The sequence below is a fragment of the Octopus bimaculoides genome, chromosome 5 (assembly GCF_046866305.1).
Source record: "Octopus bimaculoides isolate indiv1 chromosome 5, ASM4686630v1, whole genome shotgun sequence".
NCBI classification, from domain to species: domain Eukaryota; kingdom Metazoa; phylum Mollusca; class Cephalopoda; order Octopoda; family Octopodidae; genus Octopus; species Octopus bimaculoides.
Genome location: NC_142932.1, coordinates 21,863,506 through 21,888,305, shown reverse-complemented (window position 1 = coordinate 21,888,305; position 24,800 = coordinate 21,863,506). Strand labels below are relative to the sequence as shown.

The following is a 24,800-nucleotide window of genomic DNA, read 5'->3' as shown; positions in this document are numbered from 1 at the left end:
ACAGTGATTTTCCTGTTATCTTTCCCAATTTAGAATGCCAACAGAGTAAAAGAGGAAGGTGAATTAGCCCTCACCAAAAGCAGCAAACTTGATATGGAGCATAAACAACGATGGAAAGACTTGCTGAAGCAGATGGATTTGTTGACTGAAAGGGAAAAAGAGTTGGCTGAACAACAGATTAAAATACATCATGAGAGACAGGGTTTGGAAGAACTACGAAAGAGCCATCTTTGTTTGCGGTGCCGAGTACCAATGACTGAAACCAAGTTGGCAACTCAAGGACTTTCCACTATGGCTGCAAGTTTAAAAACTTCAGAGAAACTTCCATCTATGTTTGTTCCTGTCCAAGTGAGCAACACACTGCAACAGACAAACTTCCAAGATACATTGGATAGTATGGTAACTGACAACTGGCTAACACAATGGAAGATACATTCTCTCAAGGTGAGACTAGTATAATATAATATTATATGTGTCAACATTATCATTTTATATTTTGTTTTTCTGTTGGCATGAGTAAGACTGGTCTCACGGTATCTTATCACTTGACCCAGTCTTTTGTCATTTAGTACATGCCACAACAAAACTGCCATCATTGTTATTTTGTATGTCATGTTTTATTGTTTGTTGATTATTTTTTTACAGCCAACACCAACCTCTTTACAACATGGACTGGGTGTATTTTAGCATGCTTCAAGTAGTATCTTGGTAGATTGTCTACAGATGGACTAATAGCTCCCATCTACTCTGTATCAGTGTTTACACTCAGAGTTAATTCTACTAGACAAATTGCCCACACTGCAGCTTGAGCAATCTCTCCTCTATTATCACTGTTTGTTCAGAGTGCTTTAAATTGTCTTTATTATATGAAATAATAAATTACATGTTTGTTCTTGTTTTTGTTTTTCTGGACAGGACCAGGAATTTTTATTTGGAGAAAATCTCTACTTGGCAACTCTAGAACGTTCACAGTACCTTGCTGATTACACATTCAGATGATTCTTGTACCCAGACCTGCCATCTCTATTTATGAAAACCATTCAGAATCTTAATTCACATATATATAAAGCTCTCTGAGTCATGTACAAACATGATATCAAAGCCATTGCAAGACCTCTCTGTCAGAGCATTGACACTGAGGCCATTTATCTTATTGTGCCACATGTCACTTCAGTGTTGACAAATCATTCCATGCTAATACCAAATAGTCACCAAAACGTTATCAAACCTAATAATCCTATTTATATTTTGACATCTTTATATGATTTATACATCAGTATTGCTTTCCTGTTTTGGTGGGGGTGGGTTTTAACATAGCTCTTATTATAATAATTTATATCATTTTGTAAAAATACTTTACATACATTTCTTAATAAAACAGAAATCATGACTTTTCGTGTTGTTTTAATAATTTACCAAGTGTGTGTGTGTGTGAAGGAGTACATCACGTTTGTGTTTTGATTAAAAAAACATTCAGTCAGATATAGAAAAACAAAATCTGCCGATAAAAATCAACAGATATGGATTATATGCAACAAATTTTCATTTCTTTTAATCCCAGATCTGCTTATGATGATGATAAATGATAATCATTGTTCACTGGGTGTTTCATGCAAGGACAAATGCATACACACACACACACACACACACATATATATATAACTGTCATCATGTTAATGTCCACTTTCCATGCTTGCATGGGGCAGACGGAATTCATTGAGGCAAATTTTCTACATCCAGATATTCTTTCTGTAGCCAAAACAGTCAGGACATGGTTATGAGTCGTTTCTGTTCATGAAGATCACACAGCATGTCAAGACATGTCAAGAAGTCCAGATGTAATTTCACGGTTTATTGCTTTTGTTTACAGTCAGTGGACAAGTAAAGACAGGCGAAATACACAGATACATGCATGCACACACACACATACAAAACTCTTTGCTGACCAAAGCTTTGTGACTAGATTTGATATACAGAAAATGAAAGAAAGTCGTGTGTAAACATATATATATATATAAGGGCAACATATTTTCAACAGTATTCAACAATATTTTACTTGAGATAATAATTTGATACACATTTGAAATCGCAACTGAAAAGACTTGCTGCAGTTACAGAAATGCAATATTGCATGGCACTTGTAAAACAGATCAGAAAATATTACAAAATTAAAGATGAGCAAAAATAAATATATTACAATAATGATGAATCAGCAACAATGATTTGGTAGAGGTAAATATTTTTTAAAATATACAAAATTCATATGGAAATATCTGAAGAAAAAAAATAAAAGCATGAAATTTATGCAATTTCAAGCATAAGATGAAAGAAAAATATTATATTAAAGACATGTCTGTACCCACCAATCATCTACCATAGATATTCATCATAGTTTTTTTTTTTTTTTCTTCTGATGAGCTGTTTTAAAAAGGGGAAGAAGAAATAACAAAACAACCCTTAGGGTAAGAAATGTCCAGTAAAATGGAAGAGAAAAATGTTACGAGAGAACTCTAGTAAGAATAGTCTTGTGGGAAGCTAAAATAGAATTTTAAAAAATGAGTATTGAATCAATGATTTGATGACCAAGCTGAAAGTATTGGTTTCAGACAAATAGTGATGATGACTGACAGTGCTGGCTGTCTAGATGTGTCATTTGATGACATAAAGAAGAATACATGGAGATATTTCATATAAATAATCAAATATAAAACAAGTCTTTCATATATGGCACCATTTTTTTTTTAGATTAAATATTATTTACTAACAACAAAAAGCTGTATAAAAATGGTTTTAAGGCTATTGAAGCAATATAGAAATAGTTTTAAGAAAATAGCAAATTGATTTTCTCCTTTAGTTAAAGCTTATATGAAATAATCTCTTGGGTAAAAGTACAAAATTGTAGAATTTTACAAATTTGTCATATTTAAATCCATTAAAACTTGTATAATTATCTGCAAATAACCAGGAATATTGAAAGATCTTCAAATAGAATAATAATGATCATCATCATTTTGCACCTAATTTCTTACTTTTCCATGGTGGCATGGACTGGACACGTTACTAGAACCCAAGTCATTCAGAGTTACTACTCCTCTAGATGTACTTCATTTCCAATCTTCTGTGAAAACATGTCTGGCTATAAGGAAATAAAAACTTGCAGGAAAACAGGTGATGGCTGGTTACAGAAAGGTATCCAGTCATAGAAAATCTGCAGATATGGATATAAACTCTGTCCAATCCATGCAAGCATGGACAGGGGACCATTAAAACAATGATTCACAAATGTATTATCATCATTTAATGTTCTTGTATCATGCTGGCATGGGTTGAATGGTTTGACAAGATCTGGTAAGCTGCAAAGCTACACTTAGCTCTTGTGTCAGCTTTGGTATGGTTTCTATGGCTGGAAGCCCTTCTTTATGCTAACCACTTTACAGTATGTATTGAGTGCTTTTCTTTAATGCTACCAGCACTAGTGAAGTTGCAAGACATAAAAAGAATAGTGGATAAAGGAAGGAAAAAATCCTATGAGTATTTGACAGGTAAGTGGCTTTATGCCAGGCTTTGAAAGACTAAAGTATGATAGAAGAGCAAGCACAGGTGTCTTGCTATAAAGGAGACCTGGCTATCCAATATTATATAAGGGTGGGTGGGAGTCGCTGAGAAGACAAAGATTGTAGCGAGGGGATGATGGAGCAAACTCTCATGGTACAAGTAGGTGAGCAGGAAAGAGGATATGGACAATGGATGAAAGCGCGAGTAGTTTCAAAAGTGTGAGAGGAGATAACAGATGGTTAGAGGGGGGAGGTTAAGGTAGTGAATGATGAACAAGTGGGGAAGTGCAGTTGATGGGAAATAGTATGGGGATGAATAAGGTGAGAAATATAAGTGGCTAAGAGAGGAGGAGGATAGCTCAGAAGATGTAAGAGTGATGGGGAGGAAGATGTAGGGTTGTTATAGTGTGTGGGTGTGATGGTTGATATGAGAAGGGTGTTAAAATGGAATATGGCAGAGGAGAGAAATAATTGAAGGCACAGAAAGGAAGTGATCAATGAAATTAGAGTGAGAAGGGAAGAGAGGATAATAAGGGATAGAAGGTTCCAATGGGAGGTGGAGAAGGCAACATAGTGCAAAGAAATGAGGAGAGAGTAAATATGTGCCAATTCTGCCCTGAAGATTACAGTTGCCGAGTAGTGCCATAGAAAGAGGAGTGATAGAGAGCTAGGTGTTAGTGAAATGAAATGTGGGGATGCTGGATGCAGCAGAGTGGATTACAAGCTTGAACAGAAAGCTTTTAGGACATCATTTTTTGTTGTAATAGACTGGTCTTCTTGAGCACAGCAAACTGCCAATCGTCTCAGTTTTTCGTTAACTATTCCATGAGGATCAGGATCAATCTTAACAAAATTAATCACAGAGTGACTCAAGGGCTGAGGGTTCCATGCAGGTGACTCAGTCAAATTACAATATTACATATGCTTTAACTTCTTTGATTATTTCAATAGGCTTAAAACCTACAAAATCTAGAATTTATCATTAATGGGTTTTTATTATATTCATAGTCCAAATTAGATCAAGTTGATTTATTTATTTCAATAGTCCACTTGTTTATTATTGCTATTATTTATTTTTGTTTTTTATTTTACTATTATTAATTTTGTAGTGTAGATTACATTGAATAATAATTTTTTTTGTTTTGTTTTTGGTCAGTGAGTGTTATTTCCTATTTGCTTCTATCTAGAAATCAAAGGAAATGACTACTATTCCCTTTAAATTTTGTTTCTGAGACCTGGACATCATTGTTTTGAAACTGACCCATTTTCCATTACATTTCTGATAGATTCAGTGCTGAGTTGCTGAAACAGAAATATCATTATAGCAAATATTTACTTGTCAGTGGTTTGGCCTTAACCACTTGAGCATGCCTCTTAGTGGCTGGCAATACATGCATCTCTGATCATGAGCAGGAGTAGTGGGGGAGCATTATAGCTATGTGTTGAGAGGCATACTTTGAGGTTTGAATAAATGTAACAAAAGCAAAGTTTGAAGGAAATATTAGCCATTTTTCATACTTTCTAGGAGTAAGCAAAGAGGAGATAACAGTTACTACTGAAAGACAAAAATCATGTTACAGTGTTATTTGGTTCTGACCATGTAATTTACCTTTCACTTTACTATAATTTTTGCTTGGTCATGATTTCCAGAAATATAAGGGTAGCATTAAATATTATATATCTTCCAGGTACTCTTAGTTAAAAAATGAAGAAGACAGAAATCAATTGAGTGTTCTGTACATCATGAGATGTAAAGTTACGTAATGTATTCATCATCTTTATCAGCATCATCTTTTAACATCCATTTTCCATGTTGGCATGGGTTGGACAGTTTTACCAGAGCTGGCAAGCAGGAAAGCTGCACCAGGTTCCAGTGTTATTTGGCTTGGTTTTCATGGCTGGATACCCTTCCTAACACCAGCCACCTTACAGAGTATGGTGGGTGCTTTTCACATGGCACCACCCTTTGGTTTGTTAATCAAGGAGATAAATTCTATATAAGTATTATATGCGTATACATACATGTGTGTGTGTGCATTCACATATATATGTATGTGTATCTACCGAATACGCCAGTGTATCAAACGAGCATTTTTATTCTGAAATGTAACAAAAAAATTGGTATGCATCTAATGCAATTGTATTATGGGTGGGATAGTGAGTGGATGAGTGTATGATGAAGCATATTAAATTCGTTTATACACAAAATATACTTTTTCTCCACAAAAAAGTATGGGTTTGTCTTATGAAAGAGTGTGTCTTATAGACCTGCAAATACAGTGTGTGTTTGTGTGTATGCATGCATAAAAGTACCCACAATACCCTGAGAAACAGGAAGAAACTGAAATGTTATACTTCTTAGTTTGTTTCTTTACATCATCGTTAAGCACTGATTCACAGACCTTTATATGTAACCAATGAAACATCAATATTAAAGCTGTGTAGCAGAGTGGGAGTCCAAACTGATATCATAATATATGTAGACTGATATAGACAGAAGACGTAGACACTTGAAAACAGAAACAGAATCATGAAGTGGTAAAGAAGGTGACGTTTTTGAGAAAGAAGAAATAGTTTTGTGGACAGATATTTTCTGAGAAACGGAGGGAATCTTTTGAAGAATTATCAACATAATCATAATTTTCCATCATTGAATGTTGATTGGTTTCAGCATTACAATTCACAGTTTCATCTTCTCAATTACACAGTTTGGTAGCAAATTAAACAGCTATTCCTCTATGAAGGTTATGCAAATTTGAACCAGTTTTCTTTTGTCTTCAATGTTTTAGTTTGGATGTAGCAACATTTAAAGTGGAAAGGCCATGGCCAAAATTATTGAGGACACTCCTTTGCACATACACTTTTTTTTTTCTTTCTTTCTCTCTCTCTTTCTCTCTGATCTGAGATACAGTGGGATTGAATAATTTAGTGCTAGTTATTATTATTATTATTATCAATCCATATTAATGAAAACTCTGTCAAAATTTATTCAATTGTCATTAATATCTGTATTAATAGTGGTAACAAAGCTATTTGAGGGCTCTCTTTCACTCTCTCTCTCTCTCTCTCTGATCAAAGCTAAGATAGGGGTTAATCAATTTAGCACTAGTTATAATTAATCCATATTAATGAAAACACTAACTGCACAGCGTTGAAGAGTCAGTTATATTTGTAAGTAGTGGTAACTAAGTTATTAGGGGCTCTCTTTCACTCTCTCTCTGATCAGAGATACAGAGTGAATTAATGAATTTAACATTAGATATTATTATTATTAATGCATATTATTGAAATAACTGTCAGCATTGGTTAAATTGTCATTAATATTTATACTAGTGATGGTAACAAAGTTATCGTTGGTTCTTTTTTTGCTCTCTCTCTCTCTCTCAGATCAGAGGTAAGATGGGAGCTAATGAACTTAGTGTTAGTTAGTATTATTAACCCATATTATTGAAACCACTGTGAACAGTGGTTAAATTGTTGTTAATGGTTATACTAGTGGAGTTAACAAAGTTATCGTGGGTTACCTTTCGCTCTCTTGCTCAGATCAAAGATAGGATGGAAATTAATGAATTTAGCATTAGTTATTATTATTAGCCCATATAAGTGAAAATGCTGTCAAAATTTCTTGAACTGTCATTAACACTTGTATTAGTAGTGGCAACAAGGTTATCAAAAGCTCACTTTTACACACTCTCTCTCTCTCTCTCTCTCTCTCTCTCTCTCTCTCTCTCTCTCTCTGATCAGAAATACAGTGGAGTGTATGAATTTAGTGCTTGTTATTAAATATTATCAAAATCACTGTTGGCTGTGGTTGAATTATTGTTAATGTTTATATTGGTGGTATTGGTGGTGGTGATGGTGGTAGTACGGCTTGAATGATTCATCAATTCAGTCAGTTCATCATCAGTAGGGAAACTGGGTGTGTAAGAAGGGATTGGTGGCTTCTCCATAGGTACAGTACCTAATTCCACTTTCTCCTTTTGTATGTTCTGTGAAGATGAGGCTCGTGCTGCAGCCAGATCTTGCAAGAGACATTCTGTGTAGGACGGAGGGTCTGTAATGAAATAGCAAAATAACTTTTAAGATACATAAGGAAAAATAAAATCTATATAGGCACAAGCATAGCTGTGTGGTTAAAAAGCTTGGTTTGCAAAACCACAAGGTTTGGGGTTCAGTCCCACTGCTTGGCAACTTGAGCAAGTATCTTTTAGCATAGCTCTAAGCCTTGTGAGAGAATTTAGACTGAAACTGTGTAGAAGCCTCTCATATATATATATTTATATATATATACATGTGTGTGTGTGTGTGTGTGTGTGTGTGTATACAATGGTCTTCTTTCAGTTTCTGCCTGCCAAATCCACTCAGAAGGGTTTGGCAGACCAAGTGCTACACAGTAAGAATGAACCCAGAACCATGACGTTGTGAAGCAAATTTCTACCCACACAGTCACACCTGCACCTATATATATATATATATATATATATATATATATATACATATCTTTGCTTGATTCCCTTCTCAACTGAAATTCATATATGCAAGTGTGACGTAGGATATTAAGAATATTGATTGGCGACAACACAAAGGGCCTGAGAAAGATCCATTTTAGAAATATTTTGCAAGAGCATATCTAAAATGATGTGATTTGGAAAAGGAGTAATGAACGATGTGATCACAGAAAACTGAGAGCATGAGTTCCACTGGGCCAAACATGTCAGAATGTTCACAGACAGCAGGTGGACTTTTGAAGTTGCCAAATAGTATCCAAAAGATTGGAGAAAGCCATTCAGAAGGTGTCCACAATAATGGGAAGAGAATTTAGTTCAACAATTTAGGCCAAGGTGGAAAAGAAAGGCACAATCAAGAAAGAATTGGAAGTGCTTTATTACCAGCAGTACATAACATCTGATAGTCTGGTTATACAATGAATGGATGAATGAATGGATGGATGGATGGATGGATGGATAAATGAGTGAATGTGTTTGTCAACCACTACTACTCGACAACTGGTGTTGGTTTGTTTACATCCCTGTAACTTAGTGGCTCCATAAAAGATACTGACACAATAAGTACCAGACTTAAAAAATAAGTACTGAACTGGGGTCGATTTGTTCAAATAGACCTTTCAAGGCAGTACCCCAGCATGGTCACAAGCCTATGAGTAAACATGTAAACGACAAAAAAGGTAAACAGATTACACGTGTATTTTTGGTGCACATAACTAAAATTGGTTTCTAATTTAGGTAAAATTTTGAGCGGAGCAAACTAGTCAACACCATCAACACTAGTTCTTGACTAGTACTGTATTTTATCAACTCCCAAAAGGATGAAAAACAGAGTTGAACTTGTGGAGTTTGAACTCAGAGCATAATGAACAGAAACAAATACCACAGCATTTTTTTGTTAAAGCTTTAATGATTATGCCATCATGTCATGTAATACTTTCCACATAGGCTTCAGACAAGATGGTCCTTTCCTCCAGTTTTGTAACATGAACCAATGAAAGATGACTCTTTCTCCTTGAACAAAGCACCTGTCTATTGCAGCTAACACTTCCAGACGATCTGCTGCCTATTTCTTATTTCTTTATTGCCCACAAGGAGCTAAACATAGAGGGGACAAACAAGGACAGACAAAGGGATTAAGTCGATTACATCGACTCCAGTGCGTGACTGGTACTTAATTTATCGACCTCCGAAAGGATGAAAGGCAAGGTCGACCTCGGCGGAATTTGAACTCAGAACGTAACGGCAGACAAAATACCACTAAGCATTTCGCCCGGCGTGCTAACATTTCTGCCAGCTCACTGCCTTTCTAATGCTGCTTATTTCTGCTGCTTATTTCTAATGACTAGATAAACTGCAGTAAGGTAGAACATAGTATTCTTTAACTTGCAAGCTCAATACCTAATTCATAATAAAGGTGCATGGTTTAGTAGTTAGGGTATTTAGCTCATGATCATGAGGTCATGTGCTCGATTCCCAGCCACACATGTGTCCTTGAACAAGATACTTTATTTTACATTGCTCCAGTCCACTCAGCTCGCAAAAATGAGTAGTACCTGTAATTTGAAGCCTTGTCACATTCTGTCATGCTGAATCTCTTTGAGAACAACATTAAGGCCATGCGTGTCTGTCATGTGCTCAACCACTTACATGTTAATTTCCTGAGTAGGCAGGCTGTTCCATTGGTCAGATCAACTGGAACCCTTGTCGTTATAACCAACAGAGTGCCAGATTTTTACCTAACCAACACAGCCATCTTCATGATAATTCTTATAACAAGGCTAACAAAATCACATCTTACATATACTGTCTCTAATGAAGCCAGTGAAGGAGCCTCCCCATAGTCACAGGGCTTGCTGAAAATAACAGAGAGAAGAATAAGATGCAACAAGTAAGAGAGAAACATGAGCTGATACAGGTAGATTGGTATAATTGAAATAACAGATTTGTGTTGCACCTGGTCTTTTGGCTGACTGATTACTGTTAAATTTTTCAGACCAAGATTTACAGTAAAAAAAACCAAGTCAACTTATACACCAAGACGACTTCGGAGGACCAAAAGTTCCATGTGAAATGCAGCAAGATTTGGAATGATAGTGACGATGTTTGAATGTTTATGCTACATATTTATACTATATACAATGTCGAGTTGTATGCCAGAAAATCTGGGAAAATGTGTGTTATAGGATGTTCAATCAGAGCTGGCTTTTTGGTCACATAACAACCAAGTGATACAAGAAAGATGTAGAGATGTTGGAAGAAAAGCTCACAACGAAAATGCTTAGAGTATGTAAGGTGGTTGGTGTTAGGAAGGGCATCCAGCTGTAAAAACCCAGTCCTTATCAAACCGTTCAATCCATACCAGCATGGGAAACAGACATTAAGTGGTGATGATGATGATGATGATGATGTTGATCACAGATAAGAAGAGTCTTAGATTCCACACAATAAATTTACAAACAGACAAAAGTGAATAAACAAGTGCCACATTACCCTCGGAGAGAAAATCTATAATGAAACCTGGTGGAGGTGGAGGCATACGACCAGGTTGGATTCTGACAACTGACTGAGATAGTGGTGGTGGTGGTAAATTTGTTGCAGCATTTTGTAAAGCATCCTGTGCAGCATTGACTTCTGATTGTGGTACAGAGACACCTGTGTAAGGTATTGTTCCAATGATAATATCATGTTCCAAAGGCTCAGAGCAACAACCTACATGTTCTGGTAGAAACTACAAGAAAAAAAGACACAAATAATAAAACATTTTGATTAATGTACAAGGGTATACAGACATTCATGAATGCAAAAAGATTTGGGATGTAATTCTCCTCAAAGAATTAGAAAACCAAAGAAATTAATCAAGAAGTTAACTAAGAAGTTAGATTATGTTTACATTTATTTTTGCTTATCATATTTGTTGAATTTAAAGAAATGGATATTATGTTTTGATTTTGCTTTGCCACTATTAAACTCCATCGAAATATAAATAAGCAACTTTGAGATTACTTAAAGGGGTGTCTCAATTATCTATTGACAACCTCTTAATTACATAATTAATACATCTAAATTATATAAATTATATTTCTAAATTATCTAGCAGATAACCTATAAGCTACTATAACCAAGTCTAGCATAGTAGGCAATTTCTGAGCCACTGTGGTCAGGCCTATTAGGTAATGTACCTATCAGAAAAGGGAAGGTAGAGCGAGAGTCACTGTCAAGCAATTATAAAATAAATGATGCTAAGTAAAGAGTTATTTAACAAATAAATGTTACCTGAACTCGGTAGATGACATTGATGAATTCACAGCCCTCAAGATGAGACGTAGCAACTGGAGGGATTCGAACTTTTTCTGTAGCTTTATACTGTTCATATGGTTGTACTTTGCCTGTCTTGTAGATGTCAATATAATTCTTCTCTTTTTTCACTTTGGTAAAATCATATGAATCAGGATCTACACCATCAGTTCTTCTAGCAGAAAATACTACGATCTGAATAAAAGAAAAACACAAACAAAAAATATCACGTGATAAATCTAATAATAGTTGTTTCAAATTTTGATACAAGGCCAATAATTTTAGGGGATGGGCTTGTTCAATTACATTGACCCCCATTGCTTAACTGGTACTTATTTTATTAAGCCTTGAAAGGATGAAAAGCAAAGTCAAACTTGGTGGAATTTGAATTGAAAATGTGAACCGGAAGAAATGCTACTAAATATTTCGTCTGATGTGCTAACAAATCTGCCAGTTCACCTCCGCCATAATAATAATTAATAGTAATAATAATGATGATGATGATTTCAAATTTTTGTAAAAGGCCAGCGATTGGGGGGGGGGATAAGTTAATTACATCGACCCCAGTGCTTGACTGGTATTTATTTTATTGACGCTCAAAATGATGAAAGGTAAAGCCAACCTCAGCAGAATTTGAACTCAGAATGTAAAGATGAACAAAATGCCACTAAGTATTTTATCTGATGTGCTAACAATACTGATAACTCACCACTGCAACTGCAACTGCAGCAGCAGCAGCAGCAGCAGCAGCAGCAACAACAACAACAGCAACAGCAACAACAACAACAACAACAACAACAACAATAATGTTGTAGCCCAATAGGGCATTTAAGGTTACTTGTTATAGCCCGATGTTAGGATTTTTTCTTTTCAAACAGTCAAATCTGTTGAGTGTATATGAAAATAATAATAATAATAATGTACAGACTACTAAAAGACGAAATTGCAAGAATGTGGACGATGAGGAGAGTGTCTGTCATTCCAGTAATTTTAGAGGCCTTGGAGAACTAATAACCAAGTTCGAGAAATATGTCAAAGAAATCGGAAATGACACGAGAGTAGAGCAAGCCCCAAAAACTGCTCTACTGGGGATAGCTAGGCTTTTGAGATTGATGCTTGGATGCTGAATGTCTCTTATGATAATTAACAACCAAATATCAAAGCTTATAATGTGCAGAAAGAGACCCTGTGAGACCTCTAATGGAAGGCTGCTGTCCACTTTCACAGAGTCTACCAGGACAAACAAAACCAAATGTTCTGAGAAGCAAAACAAAATAATAATAATAATAATAATAATAATAATAATATTGAAGGATTTCACACAAAAATCATGCCTCCTCATTGATATGACTGTCTCAATTGACATAAATCTATGTGTCAAGACCTAAAAACTGAGCAAATATAAAGACCTTGAAATAGAAATTGGCAAAATGTGGATCTTCAAGACTAAAACAATACCTATTGTCATAGGTTCCCTAGGAATGATAACAAAAGGGGTTGATTTCTACCTATCCCAGATACCAGAAAATCCAAAAATAGAAGAAATTCAGAAAATAGTGCTCATGGGAACTGCTTTTTTCTTACGAAAAATATTGTCTGTAATTCTAAAACCATTTTAATCTGTAAACAATGTTAAAAGTACTCTTAAATGTACATAATAGTAAACACCTTTTACTGTCATTTTAACATCACACTATCATCTTATCTTATCTTATTTAAAACAAACTTCTAATTTTCTCATGTTTTGACTGACATTTTCTGGAACAATACTCTGTGCAAAACCAAAGATATGGCAACCCAGTCATAAGACCAGCTTGAACTTCTAACTTGTTGTTTCTTGAGGTCTCTGGGTCAGCTTGTACAAATACAAAGCAAAAACCAACCAACCAACCAACCAAACAAACAAACAAACAAACAAAAATAATAATAATAATAATAATAGTAATAGTAATAGTAATAATAATAATAATAATAATAATAATGGACAAGAAACAATAAATCATATTATCTCTGGCTGCCCAGTCCTGACTAAGAAGGAATATATTCACAGACACGACAGAGCTGGGACCTATATACACTGGAAGCTATGCCAACACTATGGAATAACAACAGAAAAAAGATGGTATAAACACACGCCAGAAAAGATCACAGAAAACGAGAAAGCAACCATACTCTGGGATATGCCAATACACACAGATAGAGAAATTAAGGCAAATAGACCAGATATAGTTGTCAAAGATCATGAAGAAAAAATGCTTTCTAATTGATGTATCAATACCAGCAGATGACAACGTTTCTCTAAAAGAAATGGAAAAACTTTCAAAATACAAAGACCTGGAAATAGAGATAACTCGAATGTGGAGTCTAAAAACAGAAACAATTCCTATCATAGTAGGTGCCTTAGGTATAATAAAAAAATATTCAGACAAATACATAACAAAAACACCAGGACTTACAAATATATATAACATACAGAAAATTGCACTACTGGGTACTGCACACATTCTACGCAAAACACTTTCAATACAGTAAACATAAGAGCACCACAGCAAACCACAGCACATACCCAAGGCGCACAGAGCTGCGCTCGGTAGTGAAGTGAAAGCACGTTATAAAAATAAAACTACTGAACAACAACAACAACAATAACAATAACAATAATAATAATAATAATAATAATAATAATAATAATAATAATAATATAACAACGTTCTTGAATGGCACAGCAATGCAGAGTGGACTATAATTACTGTTATAATTTAATTATCTATAATCTGATACAATAATATTTCAGAATATAAAAATTCCTTCTTCAGATATTGCTAGGAATTGATTGAGTCACTGCTATAATCAGTTTCCAACAGTTACTGAAATTTTTCCAGAAGCGTCTCTGCAGTGGTCTCACAAAGCTCCTTCCGGAATTCCTCATGAGAAGTGCACGAGGGTGGTCATGTCTCAAGCTCGTGTGTGTTGGCACATCTGCAGCACACCTTCTAAGTTATGTATTATATATGCAGTTTCTTTTTTTTTTTTCTAATACATAGCAGTGACTTGATCAACTCCTAGTGATATCTGAAGAAGGAATTTTTATATTCCAAAATATTACTATATCAGACTATGGATAATTAAATTATAACAGTTATTATAGTCCACTCTGCATTGTTGTGTCATTCAAGACACATTATACTGGGTTGTCCGGAAAGTTCGTGCCGATTTATAGTAACTTACCTTTTGACTTATTTTAGAACATGGTTGAGTTCATAAAATAGGATTTGACTACACCTTCATTTAGAGCACAGTTTAAGCTATCTTTTCGTGGAAGAATGTTTATGTTCCTATAACTTGTGTTAACTCTGTAACCCTTTAAAATGGAAGACAAGAAAGTTCATTTTCGGCACTTGATGCTTTTCTTTTTCCGTAAAGGGAAAAATGCCTCACAAGCAACCAAAGGAATATGTGCGGTTTACAGTAATGTTCCTTTATCCAAAAGAACTGTACGGAAGTGGTTCGCAAGGTTCCAAGCTGGAGATTGTAGCCTTATTGATAAAGAGCGATCAGGCAGACCATCCACTACAGATGATGACCAAATCAAGTCATTAAATGAGAATAACCCACATTGCACAAACCGAGAATTGGCAGAAAGCCTCAACCTATCAAAATCCATCGTTCATGAGCACCTGGTAAAGCTTGGGTACACAAATCGCTACGATGATGATGATGATGATGCACTCTGAATATGAACTTCATAGATAGTTTGAAAAATAAGTTTTTGGAATGAAACACATACACAATTGTTTTGTGGTTTAGATTTTGGCAATTGTTTGAAGGAAAACATGACATGTAATAATTAACTATAATACTGATGATAAAGGGCGAAATAATGTCAGATTTGTTTTTTTCAATATAAGGTGTGAATGACTCACAAGCTATTTGAAATGTAGGTTAAAGATAGTGCAATATAGAGATAACAAGAAGATAACATATACATTTTACCAATGCCATCTCACCTTAACATAAATAAATTATATTAAAAATCACACAAAATATATATAATTAGAAATGATACATGACAGTGAGTGATGAAAGCATTCAGTTAAACTGTTTCAAAGAACTCTCATAAAACTAGAGACAACATTTGCATTATGTAGTTTCACGAATTTCATGTTTTAAAACAATCTAAATTATAACCTTTCATCAAAATTTCAAGTTAATTTATGTTCCAAATCTCAGCTTAATAATGATAAAGCTCATCATCATTTAACGTCTACTCTCCATGCTGGCATGGGTTAGATGGTTTGGCTGGAGCTGATAGGCCAGAGAGCTGCACCAGGTTCCAGTCTGATTTGGCATGGTTTCTACAACTGGATGTTCTCCCTAATGCCAATCACTTCATCATCATCATCATCATCATCATCGTTTAACGTCCGCTTTCCATGCTAGCATGGGTTGGACGATTTGACTGAGGACTGGTGAAACCGGATGGCAACACCAGGCTCCAGTCTGATTTGGCAGAGTTTCTACAGCTGGATGCCCTTCCTAACGCCAACCACTCAGAGAGTGTAGTGGGTGCTTTTACGTGTCACCCGCACGAAAACGGCCACGCTCGAAATGGTGTCTTTTATGTGCCACCCGCACAAGCCAGTCCAGGGGCACTGGCAACGATCTCGCTCGAAAATCCTACAGGAGCCAGTCAGGCGGTACTGGCAACGGCCACGCTCAAAATGGTGCATCTCATGTGCCACCCGCACAAGAACCAGTCCAGGGGCACTGGCAACGATCTTACTTGGCTTGCCGGGTCTTCTCACGCACAGCCCATTTCCAAAGGTCTCGGTCCGTAGTCATCGCCTCGGTGAGGCCCAATGTACGAAGGTCTTGCCTCACCACCTCAGCCCAGGTCTTCCTGGGCCTACCTCTTCCACGGGTTCCCTCAACTGTTAGGGTGTGGCACTTTTTCACGCAGCTATCCTCCTCCATTCTCACCACATGTCCATACCAGCGCAATCGTCTCTCTTGCACGCCACAACTGATGCTTCTAATGTTCAGCTTTTCTCTCAAGATACTTACACTCTGACGGGTATTCACATTGACATTACACATCCAACGGAGCATACTGGCTTCATTCCTTGCGAGCTTACGTATGTCCTCAGCAGTTACAGCCCATGTTTCACTGCCATGTAGCATGGTTGTTCGTACGCATGGAGTGTAAAAGCTAATTTACAAGATTCTTCATTATTTTCAAAATTAATTGAAACAATGGCAGTATTTTTCAATAGATTTTCAATAAAGGGTTTATATAAGGAATAAGAAGATTGATATATCTGCAAGCTACTTGTAAATATTTCTGGCAAAAAATGGACAAAATTTTGGTAAAAGCTAAGAATGGAGAGGGTTAGGAAATGGCAGGACATACATCTACTTTTTAATTGTTACTATCCATCATTTTCACTCTCTCTTTCAACATGAACAGCTTTATTGTTACACAACTCATGCTGTTTTCTAGTCAACCATCTTCCAGATACCAATACCCAGCATGTAGCTATTGTTCCTTTTCCTTTACTCTCCCTTTACTGTCCTATCATTCCATTTCTCCCATTACACTCCTTTACTCTCATCTCTCGCCCTCTTAATCCCTCATTACTCTCTCCGTTTGATCATGTGTGCTTCAAAAGAACACAGACAACAAAGTTGAGAGAACTCTTTAGTTTTCCCTTGTTCATCACCATTATATTCACACACACACCCTCACTCCTACCCTCTCGCCTGGATACCTCATCACTTCCATCTTTATCTCTCTGCCCAACTCTAACTTGATTATCCCCCACCAAATCTTGTATAAATGCAAGGAGTCATTACCTCCTCTACAGCAAGAAGCCTGTCCTGGTCCCTTCTTTCATATTTTAATTTCTCATCACCTACCATAGAGCTGCTTTCCTCACTGCTGTAGACCCGCTCAGTCAAAAGTGTCTAAGTTTTGTGAGCTACACAGCAAGCTCATTAGTGCTAGTATCATAAAAAGCACTCAGTACACTGTGAAATGGTTGGTATTAGGAAGGGCATCAAACTGTAGAAACCATGCCAAAGCTGACACTGGAGCACAACAGTTTTTTGACTTGTCACATGCTCGTGAACTTTTCAATTCATGGCGTTATGGATGGATGGGCGGTGGTGGTAGCAGTGGTGGTGCCTCAATGGAAAAGAAAACAACAAAGAAAACCTCCAGCCAGAAAAGACAGCTAAACTGCTTGAAAATGATGATCTCACTCACGTGTGGTATTTAACTTGATGTTGTATGTGCAAATGACATTTCAAAACATACTGAAAAATAATATCTTCCAGACTGCTGGACAGAAGAAATGTACTTAAACAAAATGAATAAGTATTTCTGGCTAAATGTTAAAAAAAAAAGCCAAAGTCATGAAGTATGCAGTGAGTGTAGCCACCTTTGACTTGAACAAACACAAGGAATTCATTTGCCATGTGAGTGGTACAGTATTAATATAGAAATGAATGGTGACAGGATAAAAACAATAAGTTTAATCCTTTTGTTACCATATTTCTGTTGACATATACTGCCTTTGTTGCTATTCAATTTTCAAATAATGGGAACTTTACTAAAATAACTTTGACATTATTAAACCTTTTGCTACCAAACTGCTTGATACTGCCCCTGGTCTTATGATACAAATTTCCTGTTTTGAAGTGATCTAAGTTAAAACCTTCCTTCTAAGTTTCATGTTAATTTATGTTACAAACACCAGCTTGATAATCATAAGGTCAAGTTACTAAATTCTTCGTTATTTTCAAAATTAATTAAAACAAAGTCTATTGCAATAAAAATATGGTAACAAAAGGATTAAGCTGGTGGTTACAACATAAATTAATGTGGAATTTTACGAGGATAGCTGCGTGAAAAAGTGCCACACCCTAACAGTTGAGGGAACCCGTGGAAGAGGTAGGCCCAGGAAGACCTGGGCTGAGGTGGTGAGGCAAGACCTTCGAACATTGGGCCTCACCGAGGCGATGACTTCTGACAAAGACCTTTGGAAATGTGCTGTGCGTGAGAAGACCCGGCAAGCCAAGTGAGACCTAAATCCAAGGCCTCTGCCAGGGGTGTAGCCAGCCTACTCATGCGTACCTTTCCTACATTGGACACTAAACTCCACTTGCGTTTAACGTCGATGGTGATGATGATGATGATGACAGCTGTGGAGAGAACCTGCAGAAGAGGTAGACCCAGGAAAATATGGGATAAAGTGATGGAGTATGATCTTCAAATGTTGAGTCTCGTGGAGGTGATAACAAGCGATTGAGATCTTTGGTGATTTGCTCTGCTCGAAAAGAAACGTCAAACCAAGTCAAATTGTAGTCATGGCCAGTGCCAGTGACACATAAAATATACCCACTACACTCTTGGAGTGGTTGGTGTTAAGAAGGGCATCCAGCTGTAGAAACCAGCTCACTAGTCTCAGTTAAACCATCTAACCCATGCCAGCATGGAAAACGGACACTAAATTATGATGATGATGATGATGATGATAATGATGATGATAATGATGGAAGGTTTTAATTTAGATCACTTTAAAACAGGAAGTTTATATCACAGAATTAGGGGCAGTGTCAGGTGGGTTGGTTAAAAACAAAAATTTTTTAGAACAAAAATAGTGAAACTCACGACTGATACCCAGAGCAAAGCCGTTTTGGGGCCCTCCATCCATCAATTATTAAAACCAAACATAACAAGCAAAAGATAAGGGGACACAGAAAGAAAGAAAGAGAGAGAGAGAGAGAGAGACAAGGAGAGTGATAAATGTATGATCTTACCTGTTGTAAACGTAGTGTACCTGAACTGATATTACGATTACTCCGGTTCATTAATTCAATATCAAAGTCAATGACTTCACCAACGGCAAAGCGATTCTTCTTGACACACAACTTAGCAAAAATGTTTCCATCAGACAGACAACAGCAGCTGGCATCCATGATATCTTGGACTTTAATTTCAAGCTGTCAGACAATGGAGAATAGACAGACATGAATGAAACCAACAATTGAGTAGGAGACAAACATATTTAATGCAGGGTATCAAAATACTAATCTATCCTTCATGGTAGTGCTCCAGCATGGCTGCAGTCTAATGATTGAAACAAGTAAAAGATAAAAGTTGACTAGGAATAAACATATTACATCTGCAACAAGGACTGATACTGCTCTTTGGTGAAAATGATGGTGGTATTGGTGGTGGGGAGCTCAGGTCAATCATTACTGAGAATATCTATTATCAAAAGAGTGGACATAGGCTTCTAGGTTCAATCCCAGAGCACAGCACCTGGGGCAAGTGACTTTTGCCATAATATATATGCATGTGTATATGTATGCATGCATACATGTATGCAACAATGTATATAGACATACACAGACACGTGTGTGTGGATGTATGCCAGCATGTATATGCACATACATACACGTGTGCATGTGTATATCAGCAAAGGATGTAAACATCAACATGGAAACTTAGAAAAACAGTGCTTTTCCTAATGATATTTGTTCTGCACTGAGTTACAGACACTCCCTTGTCACTTTCACTGTCACAAATGTAGTAACCCAAAGATTAGCCCAACAGGAACCTCTAACCAACAACACTATTGTTAAGCAATCGTAATATAATATATAAAAAAAAATAAAAGCATTCAAACCATGATCAACCACATCGTTTCTTTAAGCATAATGTATCTAGGACTACAATATCCAATGTACCATCTCCTTTTTCAGATAGTAGGATGTGATTTGAAGGAGATTTGGCTGCACTTTCTAGCAGATTGAGTGACCATACAGACACCTCATTGGAGCATGGTTGTATTGGTGAGAATGGTGGTAGTGGTGGTGGTGAAGATGATGCTATGGTGTGGATTGTGGTGGTGATGGTAGCGATGTTGTTGGTAGTGTTGCTGTTGGTGGGGGTAGTTTTAATGGTGAAGACGATTGGTAGTGACAATGATGTTGATAGTGGTGCTGATTGTAATGATGTTGGTTATACCGCTGTTGATGATGATGGGGGTGGGGTGATGGTTGTTTTGATGGTGGTAATTTTGTTGTTGACAGTGGTGATAGTAGTGATTGTGATGATGATGATGATAAGAGTGACACTGAATGGTGACGTGATGGTACTGGGTACTTACTGAGGGACCTGGTTCAGCGTTCAGATCAAGAGGCCTGAAAATCTTGATAACTTTTTCATTTTCTATGTAGGACTTCCAGAAACGTTGTATAACAGCAATCAACTTGTATTTTACTTTACCCCGATCACCAGAACAGGATGATGGTACCATTGGGGGGATATTAAATGTGAATGGGTACCTGTATTCGCCAGAGTCCATACGGTGTAGTTCAAGTTGATCTAAAAGAGAAAACACACACAATTATTATTATTATTATTATTATTATTCAGTAGTTTTATTTTTATAACGTGCTTTCACTTCACTACCGAGCGCAGCTCTGTGCGCCTTGGGTATGTGCTGTGGTTTGCTGTGGTGCTCTTATGTTTACTGTATTGAAAGTGTTTTGCGTAGAATGTGTGCAGTACCCAGTAGTGCAATTTTCTGTATGTTATATATATTTGTAAGTCCTGGGGTTTTTGTTATGTATTTGTCTGAATATTTTTTTATTATACCTAAGGCACCTACTATGATAGGAATTGTTTCTGTTTTTAGATTCCACATTCGAGTTATCTCTATTTCCAGGTCTTTGTATTTTGAAAGTTTTTCCATTTCTTTTAGAGAAACGTTGTCATCTGCTGGTATTGATACATCAATTAGAAAGCATTTTTTTTCTTCATGATCTTTGACAACTATATCTGGTCTATTTGCCTTAATTTCTCTATCTGTGTGTATTGGCATATCCCAGAGTTTGGTTGCTTTCTCGTTTTCTGTGACCTTTTCTGGCGTGTGTTTATACCATCTTTTTTCTGTTGCTATTCCATAATGTTGGCATAGCTTCCAGTGTATATAGGTCCCAGCTCTGTCGTGTCTGTGAATATATTCCTTCTTAGCCAGGACTGGGCAGCCAGAGATAATATGATTTATTGTTTCTTGTCGATCTCCACATATTCTACAGTTACTTGTTATATTTCTTTTCATTATGTGTTTTTGGTAATTTCTGGTGGGGAGGCTTTGGTCTTGTGCAGCAATTAAAAATCCTTCAGTCTCTGCTTTGAGTCCTGAGCTTCTCAGCCATTGCTGGGATTTTTCTCTGTCTATTTCTTTCGCATTTAGTTTAGCCCAGTATTTACCATGTAGGGGCTTTTCTTGCCATCGTTTTATCATGGTCCATTATTATTATTATTATTAGGTTAGTGAGCTAGCAGAATCGTTAGTATGCCGGGCAAAATGCTTTGCGGTATTTCGTCCATCTTTATGTTCTGAGTTCAAATTCCGCCAAGGTCGGCTTTGCCTTTCATCCATTCAGGGACAATTGAATAAGTACCAGTTATAGACTGGAGTCAATGTAATCAACTTAGTCCTTTCCCCCAAATTTGAGGCCTTGTGCTTCCAGTAGAAAGGATTATTATAATTATTATTATTATTATCATTATTATTATTATTATTATTATTATTATTATTATTATTATTATTATTAAATTCAGGGAGCTGCCACCTTTGTTGGTAACAAAGGACCTCTTCCCCAAAGTGAAATGCAAATTGTATGATGCCTGTGCATGAACAGCAATGCTACATGGCAGTGAGACATGGGCTATGACTACTGAGGACATGCAAATACTTGAAAGAAACAAAGCCAGCATGCTTGGCTCAATGGGTAATGTCAGTGTGCATGTATGAGTGTCTCCCTATTATTATCACTTATCACCTCCTCCCATTCCTATTTGCTTCACCCCCCACCTCACACCCCACCAACTGATATGCAGCCATTGACCATACCTTCACCTGTGTGCCCCATTCACTGCATCCAACTCCATCCCCATCTCTAACCACCTGTCACTCTCCTTTCACATTCTCATGAACCTACCTACACGCCCACTCTTTCTGATCTTCTAGCCCAATTCTCTATGATATTCACCTTGCTCTTTGAGGTTACTTCCACACCATGTCTTTTCTCTCTTTCCAGCAAAGAAAGCCATGTATTTCCTCTGCAGCTAGACACCTGTTTCTGTCCTTATCAACACCTGCAATAAAGCCATCTTCCTCAATACTACATCTCCCGTAGTTGAGGAGTGTTGCCTTGCAAGTTACTTGGTGACTTCACAAATACCACAAAAAAAAAAAGGACCTCCAGCTACAGAAACTATGCTAAACCCTCTGGCTCAACAGCTCCCATCAAACCATTTCAAATAACAGCAATAGTGATGATGATTTTATATATACATACATGTATATATATATCATCATCATCATTTAACATCCATCTTCCATGCATGCATAGGTAGGATGGTTGACAGGAGCCAGCCAGGTAGAAAACTACCCTAGGCTACTGTGTCTGTTTTGGCAGGGTTTTTATGGCTGGATGCCCTTCCTAATACCAACCATTCTGCAAATATATATATATATATATATATATATATATATATATATATATATATATACTCACACACACGTGTGTGTGTAGGTGTGTTTGTACATTTTGTTTTGACGTAACATAGTAGTTGTAAACAAGCATCACCATCAGACAAGAGGTGTTATTTGTTTCCAATCTTCCATGGAAACATGTTTGTTCATGGGGAAATATTACCTTGCTTGGAAACAGGTCAGGGCTGGCAACAGAAATGATATCCAGCAGTCAAAAATCTGCTTCAATGAATTTTGTCAAATCCATGTAAGCATGGGAAAATGAACATTAAAATATGTGCGACTGTATAGAATTGAATAACAGTTTGGGGGAGGAGAAGTGTAGGAAACAGAAGTAGGTCAGAGAGGAAGAAGAGGTATGATAAATGATATCATTTGGGATAAATGATATCATTTGCATCACCTGAGTGAATAGTACTGCAGATATTGGAGCTCAGCATAGCTCACTGGCTTCTTGGTTCCTGTTGAATCATTCAACCCATACCAACATAGAAAGAGGGAAATTAAATGATGACGCTGACGCTGATGCTGATAATGATGTTGATAATGATAGGAGTTACTATACAAAAGGTGTGGTTGTGGATAAGAACATAATGGCTGGGTGTGACTTACCAGGAGTTCCATATAAAGGAATTTTCTCATCGATATAAGTACTGGAAGATGCATACACGATATCATCATTGTTAGAATCGGAAGATGTCCATTTAGCTTTGCCATAGCCTTTAAATGCTAATGTAATACCTGCAAAGAAATATGACACATTGTGAATTGTTATTTAGCCTTGTGAGCTGTTCCAGCTGTGACAACTTCATCTTTTATTCAGTCATAGTATATCTAGGATTACATCATCCAATATGTTCTCCCTTGTTATTGATAGTTAGCTCTAGACACAGTATACTTAAGACTATATTTATCCAGTATGTTCTGCTTCGTTGTTTGGCTCTTGGTTAATCAAGCAAACCTACAGTCAAGCAAACTGACAATCAAGCAAACCTACAATCAAAATTGTTCCAAATATGACCATCACATCTTTTTTTCCTAGATATGATATATCAAGGATTATATTATCACATGTATCATTCTTTGCCAGTGTTTAGACACTGGTCAGCCATAATCCAACAGACTTATGATCAAAGGTGTTATTTTATTCAAGAAAAGTGCATCTGGGACTACATTATCCAATATATTGTTAAGATTCTTATTTTTAAAAAATTAGGATGTAATTTAAGGGCCTTAGAGAATATTTCTAATGTGACCATGCACATAGTATATTGCTGGTTCACAATTCTATAACTCTTCAAAGCATTTGATCTCACACCCAACACCTTCAACTCATGAATCATATTAGGGCTGACCTGGGGGTTAAGCAACAACAGCAATATAGCATTTCTCTATTGTGGTGGGGTGAGAAAAATGTCTAACAACTCATTAACATCTTGAAAGCCATGATAAGTTCCTACACAGCTTCCTGATTATTTGCAGACTTGAACACTTAAACCTGCTTAATTCATTTAGTTAAATTCCTACACACTGACATATCCTATAAATGGGATAATTTCATATACATAGGCTCAGGTGTGACTGTGTGGTTCAGAAGCTTGCTTCCCAACTATATGGTCTCAGGTTCAATTACAGGTAAGTTCACTGCCATCAATTCACTGCAAGGAAAGCTCACCACAAGGAAAGTTCACCACATGGAAAGCTCACTGTAGGCAAAGTTCACTGCCATCAATTCACCGCAAGGTAAGTTTACCAAGAAAATATCTCCATAGTATCTCACCATTAATAGGTAAAAACTATTTTACTGAAAAAAAAAATGTTGATTTGATGATGGTGAACTTTCCCTGCGGTGAGTTGATAACAGTGAA

The 24,800-nt window shown here is 36.6% G+C and overlaps 2 protein-coding genes across 10 annotated transcripts in view; one reads left to right on the top strand and one right to left on the bottom strand.

The window, feature by feature from the left end:
• Positions 1–1,390, top strand: part of LOC106881107 (uncharacterized) — a 28,495-nt gene extending 27,105 nt beyond the window's left edge. For all 7 annotated transcript variants that reach the window (XM_089352091.1, XM_014931344.3, XM_014931343.3 and 4 more), the window contains exons 17-18: positions 34–444; positions 916–1,390. In XM_089352091.1, coding sequence (XP_089208217.1) covers positions 34–444; positions 916–999 — 495 coding nt within the window. In that variant the 3' untranslated portion in view covers positions 1,000–1,390. The remainder of the gene's footprint in view (positions 1–33; positions 445–915) is intronic.
• A 638-nt stretch (positions 1,391–2,028) lies between these two features.
• Positions 2,029–24,800, bottom strand: part of LOC106881109 (arrestin domain-containing protein 17) — a 32,547-nt gene continuing 9,775 nt past the window's right edge. For all 3 annotated transcript variants that reach the window (XM_014931347.3, XM_014931346.3, XM_052967892.2), the window contains exons 3-8: positions 23,545–23,673; positions 20,533–20,750; positions 19,178–19,360; positions 11,336–11,551; positions 10,553–10,790; positions 2,029–7,608 (exon numbers count right to left, since the gene is read on the bottom strand). In XM_014931347.3, coding sequence (XP_014786833.1) covers positions 7,334–7,608; positions 10,553–10,790; positions 11,336–11,551; positions 19,178–19,360; positions 20,533–20,750; positions 23,545–23,673 — 1,259 coding nt within the window. In that variant the 3' untranslated portion in view covers positions 2,029–7,333. The remainder of the gene's footprint in view (positions 7,609–10,552; positions 10,791–11,335; positions 11,552–19,177; positions 19,361–20,532; positions 20,751–23,544; positions 23,674–24,800) is intronic.